Here is a 12,453-nt window from a genome sequence, read left to right as displayed (position 1 = left end):
TATTATTATGTATTACAATGTACTGCTGCCACAAGGCAACAAATTTTTATGACATATGCCAGTGATATTAAACCTGATTCTGATTCTGATGTTGTCCATCTGTGGAAACCTGTCATTTGCTTGTCATATTTCACTCAGGCAAAAGGAAAATAAAATGAACTGCCAGACAGGTGAGATTCAGAGTGTAAAAAAATTCAGTACTCATATCAGAAGTGTTAAACATTTTAGCGAAGAAATTGGATCGATCAGTAACTGTCCCTTATGTGCAAATCATAGAAAATTGTGAGCAGAAAGTAAGTTGCACCACTGATTATTTCTGACTGAAACTGGGCCAGGAATGAACATGCAATATCCACGTCAGTACACTTGAACATTTGCCTGCATCGGGGAAGCACCGAGTGTTGGATTTTCTCCCTTACTGATGTAAATTGGAGCTCAGATGTGCTCTGTATGCACATCTCTAAACGAAGAGCCGAAATCCCCACTGAGACGTGAATTCTGACTTTGATGTTTTAATTGCAGCACCTCAGGTAACTATGCCCGCCCTCCTCCAGCCCCAAGCGTTCTCTTCCTATACCCACACTCTCTTGCTCACTTGGTTTTCTTCTCCCTTTGTCCTTGTTCACTCCCTCCCTGCCTGCTTTTACCTGTCAATCACCCCTCCTCATCGGGCTCCACCTATCACCTATCAGCCTCTGCCCTACACAACCCCATCCTCATATTGCTGTGCACTTGCTGTCTATCTTGTACAACACCCAATTTTGACCTATACGTCCTGCCTTTGCTGAGTTCTTCCAGTGTACTATTTAAAAAAAAATTTTGTTTGCAACCGTTTGCTGGACTTAACTGTCGCAGTATCATTATTTGTAGCCATTTTACTCTATGCCTTGTGTTCCAGAGCCCTGTGCTTTGAATTTTGCCTCCCTGATTACTTCTATATCTAGCAGTAGTATTGGACCACCCCTGGCACGATGCTCCATCAGGGCAGATGACCACTTGGAGGAGTGATCACACACACTGAAGCAGCGCACTTGTGATTTTGTGCCAAGCTTCCAAACATCCTTCTGCAGGCTGCTGTGACAAAAGTTCCTTTAAAATCTCACGACCTTATGTATAGAAAGCGTCCTATCCAGATGCATCGCAGCTTTGTATGTCAACTGCTCGGCTCAAGACTGTGAGAAGCCACAGAGAGTTGTGAATGTAACCTAGTCTATCATATAAACCAGCCTCCTCTCCGTTGACTCTGTCTACACTTCCTGCTGCCTTGGGAAAGCAGCCAACAATGTAGCTTACTCTCATTGACCAAGGGTTTTGTACTTTGCAATAATGCCAGAGAATTGTTGCGTCTATCTGCAGTCATAATCCTGGTCTTTATACTCAGTGCAATCCTTGGTTTAAAAGCTCATCTGGTGATCATCCCCAAACTGTAGAGAATAGTGCCTGTTTCACATTAAAAGTGACCACCACCTTTTGACAGTCAACAGAAGGACAGTGGCAGGGGTAATCTGAATAACCCAATAGGGAAACAGTTAATTTACAAAGGAAGGGAACTTGGGCAGAATCACTGGTAGACAAAGAATGAATCTTGTTTCTTGTCTCCATCATTGACCCAGAACACTGCAGAAATTATTTGGCAAGAAAGTACCAAATTCTCAGAATTTTCTTTCATCTTCTCACCAAATGATGATTTTTTTTTGAGTCAAGCTCCATCTATCAGCATTATTAAAGCTGGCTCAGTATCTCACCAAGTTTCTGAAACAAGGCTTATCATTTTTTAATTGGAATCAGATAATATTCTGCTGCTCAAAGCACACTTTGGGGTGATTTCTGGCTTTTTCAGCTTGAAGCCAATCTAACAAGTCAAATCCCTGACTTTTATTTCGGCTCAGTTGTTACAGCTACAGTTCTGTGAGTGTTTCTTCACCTTGAGGATATAGCTGCTGAAAGGTGGCTTAGTGACCCAGCAGTTCATATTGCCCTCTCCCAGTTCCATTTTCTGACCCTGCCTGCTGTCGCCATGGAGTTTGTATATTCCCCATCAAGTGTTCCAATTTCTTCTTACATTGCTAAAGAAGTGCCAGCTGGTATATTAATGGAGTACTGCAAATTGCCTCTGGTGTTGGTGGGTAGCTGATGAGCCAAGCATGGGGGGAATATCAGAAAAAAGTGGATGAGTGTAGGAGGGTGCTTGATGGCAGTGTAGACATGGTGAGTTGAAGGACCTGTTTCTGTGCTGAGTGACTCCAAATAAACTTAACATCACCTTCTCAAAGGCTGTGAGAGGGGGTTATGCCCTCATTTTGTGGAGAAAACACAGAAAATACACAAGCTGTAGAATGAGTAGAACTATCATGATGCTGAGATGCATCCTAGGACGTGCTGGGACCGATCATCAGTGATGTAACCTGGGGTCATCAGGTGTTTCAGGCCTTTCAACATCAGGCACTCTTGTCCAGGCGACCAAAGCAGGGATGATCAGGCCCCGGCTTGTGTCCCAGCAGCATTAGTCCACAGGTAATATCTGTTAATCCATAGCCACCTGGAGGCTTTCTCAACAACCTCTGTGATGGTCCTAATGGTTCTTTTCTTTGCATCTCCCATAATTCTAAGGAGAGAGTAGGTTCTGTAGAGTGAGAAGCCAATAAAACCTCTACACCCCACCTCTACAGGCTCACATTGTGCTCTCCACACCTATCTCAGGAACTGCTCTACCATCTCCTGGTATTTGGCTTTCTTATGCTCAAATGCCTCCTCAATCTAGTCTTCCCAAGGACCTGTCAGTTCTACCATGACCATCTGCTTTGAAGTTTCTGACTGAATGACCATGTCAGGCCTCATCTAGTTAGATCCTCTCTCCTTTTCTTAAACATGAAGATAACTTTTGCAAGAGATTTAAAATGCAATTTCTTTTCATTCTCCACTGATTCATGATTCATACAACTTCAAAACTGAATCTCTCAATTTCCCCCCCAAAAATACGAGGGGTGATTGATAAGTTCATGGTCTAGGGTAGAAGGAGTCAAATTTAGAAAACCTAGCATATTCATTTTTCAACATAGCCCCCTCATACATTAACACACGTAGTCCAGCAATCGTGGAGCATCCAGATCTTGGACCTCCAGAAAGTGTCCACAGATGGGTGATTGATAAGATTGTGGCCCAAGGTAGAAGGAGATGCATTATACATCTGTCGTTACATGCACATGCAGGTCAACTGTTTGATTATGTAGAAAGTTTGAAGTTAATAACTCAGCTCCTTCTACCTTAGGCCACGGACATATCAATCACCTCTGATGAGTTATTAACTTCAAACTTTCTGCATAATCACTCAAAGAGTTGAACTGCATGTGCATGTAAGGAGAGCTGTATAACTCATCTCCTTCTACTTTAGGCCAGAAACTTATCAATCACCCATCTGTGGACACTTTCTGGAGGTCCAAGATCCGTATGCTCCACGACTGCTAGACCAAGCGCGTAAATGTAGGAGGGGACTACGTTGAAAAATAAATTGCCAGGTTTTCTAAAATTGACTCCTTCTACCTTAGGCCTCAAACTTATCAATCACCCCTCGTACTTAACCAGTATCTTCATCATCTGGAGTGTGGAGGAATTGACACATCACTATACAGTTACATCACGCAGTGTTACTAATTGCACCTGAAATATTAATGTCATCAAAAGGATTGCAGATAATGCAGTCATATTTTTGCTGCAATATCATTTCATTTCATTGATTACTTATCATCAGAAACAACTGAAGCAAGCTGAAAAAAAGGCTTCAAAATGGGAATTCGGAATAGTAAACTCCTAGTCACTGCATTAGTATTTAGTAGTTATTTGCCCTACAAGCTATTCCGTTCTTTCAGATGGATTCATGTGCATTTAGTGTCTTTAAATAACAATTTCTTCACTTGGAACATAAGCAGAAGCATGAAGACATTTTCGATAAATCAGGTTAGTCCTGTGTCAGAACAGCAAAAGAAGATCCCAGCTAATGAGTTAACAAGCTGGCCTGTTGCTATCACTTATATCATTTGCTAAATATAACATGGAAACTTAAAATGTCCCTTACCTTTGTTGCATCTGGGTGACCAATTATCACCCACCCAGGGCAGTATTGATCATCATGGTGTGAGACAGTGACATTACTGGCCCACAGATCCATGAACCCATTGGGTGTGTACAGACCACAGTCCTGGACACTGGTCTCTTTCTCAAAGTCTTCACACACGCCGTCGCCATCATGGAAATAGCACCTGCTAGGTTCATCTGTAGCAAGAAAACATGAAAAAGTTGTTCAGCGAAAGAGAGATCCTAATGAATTTCGGTATTTCAGGCCCCACCATTTCTCTCTCTCTCTCTCAATCACACACACACACACACACACACACACACACACACACACACACACACACTCTCACTCTCTCTCTCTCTCACACACACACACTCTTGCTCTCTCTCTCTCTCTCACACACACACACTCTCACACACACTCTCGCTCTGTCTCTCTCTCTCACACACACACACACACACACACACACACTCTCTCTCTCATACACACACTCTCTCTCTCTCTTTTTCAGTTAAAGTTGTGCCAAACCACAAAGGACTTGTTCTCCATTTGCAAGAATCTATAAAATTGCCTTTCCAAAAAAAAATGGGAAGGAAAGTTTTGAAAGCATTATTGGAAAGTTAAAGATCACAATTAAAATAAAAAAACTCTTTTTGTAATGCTAACAATCTGCCAAAATTAAATCAACTGCAGGAAACATGACCAAAAACAAATTGGTTGCCCAATAGTTCTTAATCCTCATTTTTGGCCATTCATCTCAAATCAACAAATTGGGGAGAACAAGGTCACAGGCCCAAAAAACAGTGGCTAAAATAAGAGGCATGTTAGTACATTGTGTGTTTTCTGCATGAATAGAAGAGTAGGTTTATTTATAGGCATTTATTAAATTAGTTGCACATCTCTGCTGTTGAAAATCCATATATAAATTTAAAGTATCTTTCCATGCTTTCCTCTGGACTTTTTAATCAAAGGAATTGTAAGTCCAATATTCAATGAAATAATTTAAGCTTTAAACTGTGAACCATCATAATACAATGTCATGTTAATCCCACTGATTGAAAGGTGTGAGAAATCAAATTAAGCACTTCAGATGCTTGATCCCCAGGGGTTCTTTTAGCACGGTGAAAGAATAAGACAAATTCTGTTTTTATTACAAAGGATTACAGGATTTTTAGTGGTATTTGGGGGATTGTATTCATAATTTTGCCCTTCTCTCTTAAAAAACTTTAAATCCACCCCCTTGACCCACATAAGAAATATTAGACCAAGGTATTTAAAATTACACAATGTTACAAAATTAATGAAATCTACTTGAGTTATGAACAGAATGAAAGGACTTTAAATTATTGTTCAACTCTGCCCCAATTCAGCAGCAGAGCCCATAAGCTTGGCCTCTAGCTCGCGATATTGTGTAAAAACACCAAACCCATAATGAAATATTTTCTTCATGTTAATTCTGCTGCAACTCCACCTGCTTTGTGATCACACATTTTCCTGGAAGAAAGTGTATCCCTCACTGACCTGTTTCGTGCAGTGTTGGATGGTACCAAGAGAATTTCCCTCACTAACCGGTCTGCAATTTGGTCACCTGCAATAAAGGCACCTAAGTGCTAAAGTTAAACCATTAAAGTCCACTGCATGACAGGAAACAGATTTGCAGGATGCAAACTTATCTGTATAACCAGTCATCCTTGTGTTAAAAACTCTCACTTACCTACTTGTATCAGTAATAACTCCCATTTACACAATTGGTTTTAACTCTAAGGGGCATGACAGAGTTCACAAAGTCTGCACTGCAGATGAAAGTCACTCATCCTCTCTTCCTGTTTTCAAACCCATCTAGAAGTCAATTTTCATGTGAATGTCATGAATACCTCACATATAAACCATTTTTCGGCTTCTGTGAGTTTAGGTTTGTTGCCAACACTGCTCGAAAATAATGTTTGAGTATGTGTTTAAGTAGCTTATCGTTAGAGAAGAATTGCAATTTATCACAACTTTCTTATATTATTGCTCTCAGTGGCAGTATTACATGAGAATGCACAGCAGTAAATGCTAAAGGAGTTGTTTATTTGTAAACACAGGAGCCTTTTCTCAACAACATAATGGTAACTCCCCTCCACCTTCCTTTATTTAGCTCCCTGACCTTTTACCTTTTCTCACCTGCCTATCACTTCCTCCTGGGTTACCTCCTCCTTCACTTCTTCCTATGGTCCACTCTCCGCTCCCATCAGATTCCTTCTTCTCCGGCCCTTGACCTTTCACATCTACCCGACCTCACCTATCACTTCCCAGCCTGCCTTTTTCCCCTCCCCACATTTTTTTTATTCTGGTCTCTTTCACCCTTCTTTCTCAGTCCTGAAGAATAGTCATGGTCTGAAACATAGACTGCTTATTCATTTCAATAGATGCTGCCTGGCCTGCTGAGTTCCTCTGACATTTTGTGTGTGTTACTTTGAATTTCCAGCATCTCCAGACTTTCTTGTGCTTATGGTAGCTCTATTGCTGGTCTGAAGAGGTCAGTGAAAAGTCCAAAACATTTTTTTCAGTCTTACAATGGGTGTTCCCTTTTGTTCCTGGTGCAGAATTATTTCCTTACATATGTTTCTGCCTAATAGCTTCTTTCTCTGGTTTCACTTTTGCCATCAAGCAAGTGGACACCAAGAGAAACTTCCATCATCCTATAGTTAAAGTTTAAAAAGTTAAATCGGGAGCTCTGCAGTCTTACAGTTGTACAACTGGCAAATAATATAATTTAACCGGTGTAAATGGAATCCTGATATCGTAGATGTTTTGTTGTTCACAATATTTCAAATATTTTCATCATCAACTCAAGTATATATTTTATATTGCACTAAGATCTAAGTTCCCCTGATAACTTAACAGGTGCAATTTTCTATCCAGTGCGTTGCGGATAAAACTCGGTTTTGATTCCCAATCTTGCTTTTATTTCTCTCACGACAAGTGGACATTGCTGACTGAGCCAACCTTTATTGCCCTTAGTTAATCTGCACTGGGTTGCTTGTTCAGTCACTCTCAGCCAATCCCACTGCAGTGGGTTTGTGGTCATAATGTACTGAAGCAAGCAAGGATGATATATTTCCTTCCTTGACAATAGCACCAAGCCAAATTTGCTTTTCCAGCAATTCACTCTTGCCATTGTACTTCCTTTAATATTCCAGATTGATTTAATGATATGAAATTGAATGCCCTGTTGGCCATAGTAGGATCGGAATACATACTTCTAGAACAACATGCCAGGTTTTGTGGAAATTAAGCCAGTAATTTAATCATTAGGCTACTGAATCCTATGAGGCAGGTAACCTCATTTGGGGAGTACTAAGATAACCAGAATTGGTGTTAGATTGAAAGGGCAGTAACTGCCAAAGATTCTGCTCGGGACTAAAATTGCCGACTGCTGCTTTCTAAAAACTTAGTCAGCTCTGATGAAAGGTCTTTGACCTGAAAAAATTAACTCTTTCTCTTCCCACAGATGCTGACTGACCTACTGAGTGATTCCAGCATTTTGTATATGTTTCAGTTTTCCAGCATCTGCAGTTTCCTTTAAAGATTTTCATTTGGTGAAAAATAATGCATTAGGCTTCAAAAGACAACTGTAGCCTTTTTAAGCTCTCAGCAACAAAGGGAGAAAGAGTGGTGGAAGCAAAACAAGAATCAGAGCTTTAATTTTAAGCCATTGAGTTGTATAACCTTGGCACATAGTTCCAATCCAGGGGTTCCCAACCTGGAATCAGTGGACCCCTCAGTTAATGGTAGGGATCAATGGCATAAAAAATGGTTGGGAACCCCTGTTTTAATCAAATAAAAGACTTCTAGAATAGGGGCATCACTTAACTGGCTGAATTGACCAGAGTTCTTTCAGATAGAAGAATCTCCCAACCTGAGTAGAGGAATGACCGTAAGACAGTGATCATAGTGCAGGTCTTCCCCAGATTGACAAGCAACACAATACCTTGTGTAAGGTTAGAAAACTAATTGGACCGATAGATAGCCAATGGCATTCATATTCATCGAGTTCATTTGTTAAGTATTTAAGTCTTGTAAAATAAGGGAAGACTAATGGAAAAATGAAAAATGAAATATTAACCTTCACTTTTATACTTTTGTTGGTTAACAAAACCAAAAGTTAGCTGATAAAGGACAAAGCATTAATAACACTAGAAGGTAATTTATTTATCTAGGTCACAATGGTCGACAAAGTTGCTAGTGATTAAGTAACATATTATTGTATTGATGCAAAGCAGTCTTGAAATGATTCTTTTTGGATTTTGGCAGTATATTTTGGAGAAATTTGAGAAATGTTTTGTCTAGGAATGGATTATAATTCACACGCATTTGAGATTGCATGGCATGGAAATGAATGGAATCTGTTCTTTAATGATGTTTGGTTAAAAAGAAAATCTCTAAAAGAGAACTTTTTAAAAGGGCCACATCATGGGAATGTCAGTCCAAGCTTCCCAACTAAGATAATGTTTACAATGTAAACCTTGCTGAAATACATTAATTAGGCATGATTTGGTTAGGAGGAGATGAGAAACAGAAGGTAATTAGATTAGAGCAATTTATGCCTTTCAGTGCTATGCTGTTGATTCTTAGGAATCCATTAGGAAAGATAAAGGGAGCAGAATATAATGGATGGAAATGAAAGCTACCCTGTCAACAATGTGATCGTATAATATGCCTAAATGCAAGTGCCAACCATGCACAGATCAACCTTATCAAAAGTAGATCATGCTTGCCATCATTTCTGGACACAACTGCAAACCAATCATAACTCTGCCTGGGCACCTCTGGCTGTTTTCCACACTAACTCATTTGACTTCTACACAGTGTTGCAAAGACATCATAGTGTCCTTCCCTCTTTAGCAATGAAATTGGAGCTCCTCTGACAAGAAAATGACTGTCAAAAATAAAAGGGAACAAATCCCACCGGAGATTGGCGATTAATCATGAATTAATGGTTTCCATTCTAACATTGATGCACAGTATATTGTATGCCACACTTACAAGCATTATTTTGCAATGTTCATGGTGTAAACAGTCCAGAAATGTTTGAAACTTTTTGTTCTTATTTTACAAAGCTTGCAGTATCTGCCTTATTGGTCATTCCTGTGATGTGGAGCCACTAATGCCAAAGGACTGTGTCAATATGGAGTGTGGTGGCCACACTCACAGAATGCACCCTCTACAGCATTTTCTTTCATCTCCCTGGCTGTGCCTAATGCACTGTGTCTGCGATGGGTAAAGTACAGTGAGATCTTAGGGGCCTCTCTATGATCAGTACAGCAGTTGTATAGAGTAGCCCCCATCAGACAAAGTGCAGGACTTCCTTTGGTGGATGTTTCCAGATGTAAATCATCCCAATATTATGTCAAACAACCTTTCATGACTTCTTGAGGGGTGCCGCTTTGGCATTTGAATTCAGTGTAATGCCAAATTAGTGTACGAGAAACAAGTGACATTCAATTTCAAAGCAATAATTTTTCCATTCTCCTTCTTTGTAATTAGAGGCAAATTACACCCTAAGCAAGCTTAAACTCAGTTCATGTATACATTCCATTTTAGTGATAGTGAAATATCAGGCGTATAGAAATATTCCAATACCAACTGAATTGTTAAACTTTTAATTAGCTTGTTTGTTTTTCTTACACAGAAGTTTCCTTCTGTAATAATCTTTTCTTGGCCGCTGATGAAAACTGCACTGCAGCGAACATCAAAGCTCTACAACTGGTGGTCAAAAATGCCTAGCCTACATCAGGGACTTATATACAGAAAGATGTCAGAAGAGGGCTAATAATATCATGAAAGATTCCACCTAACCTAATCAAGGACTGTTTGCCCCACTGCCAACAGGGAGGAGGCTTCGTAGCATCCATACCAAGACCACCAGACTGAAAAACAGTTACTTTCCCTAAGCAATAAAGGATCATACCTCCACTGACTAACCTACCCATCCATACCTCCACACCTCCCACCACTACTACTTTATCATTTACTGTTAGCTAACTTATGTGCCCAACACCTCTTTATGGACAGTCAATCTGTGTATTTATATTTATTGTTTATTATTGTGTTTTTTGTGCTGTATCAGATCTGGAGCAACAATAATTTCATTCTCCTTTCCACTTGTATACTGGAAATGACAAGAAATACTCTTGAATCTTGAATGCAGCTTCATTTTGCTACAACACAAGCCTTGTGGCTTTTCACACTGTCTGTGCTTTAGGATATGTCGAAGTTCACATAGATATTTTACTCAGATGGAACAAAAATGTATTCTGGTAAATTGAATTCCCCTATCTTCTCATGGTATACAGGATGGTCATTTGGCCCATTGAGGCCATGCTAGTCATTAGAGCAACCTCATGAATGCCATTTCCCCTTTTGATTCTCTGCAGACTGTTCTTTGGGACTGATGGAACGGTACTGTTTTCAGTCACTGCTGAGTTAAAATATTTTTATGATCATGATTTGTTTCTCAGCTGACTTTGCATCTTAAACAATTGCCAGTAATTATCAGCAGATTTTGGACTACACACCATGTTGTACTTTCAGACAGTTCCAGGTTTATCAATTGCGTGTGTTCTCATTAGCCCAACCGCATTATATGTCTGACAGGACACTTACCCACACAGTTGAAAAATGGCTCCTGGTGACATAAGTTAGAACAGCCATCTCCATTCAGTTTGTTCTTGTCGTCACATTCCTCTCCCAGATGTCTGGAATCATAACACAGAACGTTCATGAACAAATTATTGAATTTGAAACAATAACAAAAGTTGCTGGTCCATACAGTTGCTCTGACATTCTCAACAGGAATTAGAAATTCCCCCGTTAAAGGTAAGACATGGCATTTTTATTTCTCTGTCAAAGGGTTGTGACTCTTTGGAATGCCCTGCTCCAGAGAGCTGTGGAGATGGGGGTGTTGGATGCATTCAGTGCAGAGGTAAGGCAAATTTCTGGATTAGAGGGAGCTGACAATTTAGATTCAGATTAGTTTATTGTCAATAAGTCAGCTCACAGTAAATCAGAATCAGGTTTAATATCACCTGCATATATTGTGAAATTTGTTGTTATCTGGCAGCCGTATGTTACAATACCAAATAATAAAAACTGTGAATGACAGTATATATTTAATTTATGACAGTACTTAAAACTTTTTAAATATATATATTTATTTAAAAAGTTAAATTAAATAAGTGGTGCAAAAAATTAGTGAGGTAGTGTTCATGGGTTCAAAGTCCATTCAGAAAATGGATGACTGAGCAGAAGCTGTTACTGAGTTGCTGAGAATATGTCCCCAGACTCCTGTACCTCCTCCCTGATGGTAACAATGAGAAGAGGGCATGTCCTGGGTGATGGGGTCCTTAACGATGGGTGCCTCCTTTTTGAGGCATTTCACACCTTGATGATGTCCTGGATGCCGGGGAGGCTGGTGCCCTTGATAGAGCCGACTGAGCTCACAGCTTTCTGCGGATTATATCGATCATGTGCAGTAGGTTCCCTTCCTCCCCCATACAAGAAGGTGATACAGCCAGTTAGAACATTCTCCATGGTATAGTATACTGTATATAGAATAGTAGAATGTGGTAAACAGTAGTATGATCCTTAGGAAGGAAAATGCTTATAAGGCCAAAATTAGGTTAGTCATGAGCTCATTAAAGGGCAATAAGGTCTATATCTTTTTCTTACGTTCTCATTGCTTGCCATTCTTTTGAGCTATTTTCTTCGAGTCAACTCTCTGAGCAATTCCTACAAGGTTTCTGTTGCACATAATGACTGCCAATGACCTTGAGCACTGTGGTAAAGTGAACCGTGGCCGAGGCTAACTGGGTTGCCAGTCTTGGCCCCTTGCTAACATACCCCGCGACTGCAGAGCAAATCCATTCGTTCTTTGTTGCCAGAGTATTTGCCTTGGATTATCTTGCATTTCACAGCAAGTGTCTCAAATTTAAAATGTATTTGACGTTGCAGCCCGACATACGAATGAATATTTAAACTGTCAGCCAAAGCACTCCTGTCATCGTTTGTTTTCCTGGCAAGTTGTTTGGGGAAATTAGCGTGATGGTTTTGAGTTGCTTAGATGCAGAAATAAGTAAGAGTTTGGTTCTGAACGCAGTCAGGTTTTATTGACTTGTTGCCAGTTTAGCAACATTCTGTTTGGCTCCTGCAGCCACAGAGATTTTAATTGGTGAAAAGCTGGCTCCGTGGATGAAGGCTCCTACTTGACTCTAGTAGGGCTAAGAAGCCCAGCGAGTGTAGTGTGTTTTTGGCAATAATTACCCAGATTTCACTGTTTGTTATTATTCTGCATCAGAAAAATACCTCATGTTTTTGAATCAGCAGACAATTGTGTCTCC

The 12,453-nt window shown here is 40.0% G+C and overlaps 1 protein-coding gene across 1 annotated transcript in view; it reads right to left on the bottom strand.

Moving 5' to 3' along the window:
- The window catches only part of pappaa (pregnancy-associated plasma protein A, pappalysin 1a), a 357,796-nt gene that overhangs the window by 230,482 nt on the left and 114,861 nt on the right, over positions 1–12,453 (bottom strand). The window contains exons 9-10 of the mRNA XM_059994294.1: positions 10,721–10,812; positions 4,073–4,269 (exon numbers count right to left, since the gene is read on the bottom strand). Coding sequence (XP_059850277.1) covers positions 4,073–4,269; positions 10,721–10,812 — 289 coding nt within the window. The remainder of the gene's footprint in view (positions 1–4,072; positions 4,270–10,720; positions 10,813–12,453) is intronic.

The sequence above is a fragment of the Hypanus sabinus genome, chromosome 18 (genome assembly GCF_030144855.1).
Source record: "Hypanus sabinus isolate sHypSab1 chromosome 18, sHypSab1.hap1, whole genome shotgun sequence".
Classification (NCBI taxonomy): Eukaryota; Metazoa; Chordata; class Chondrichthyes; order Myliobatiformes; family Dasyatidae; genus Hypanus; species Hypanus sabinus.
The sequence above is the reverse complement of the archived record's forward strand: the minus strand, read 5'-3'. Positions and strand labels throughout refer to the sequence as shown.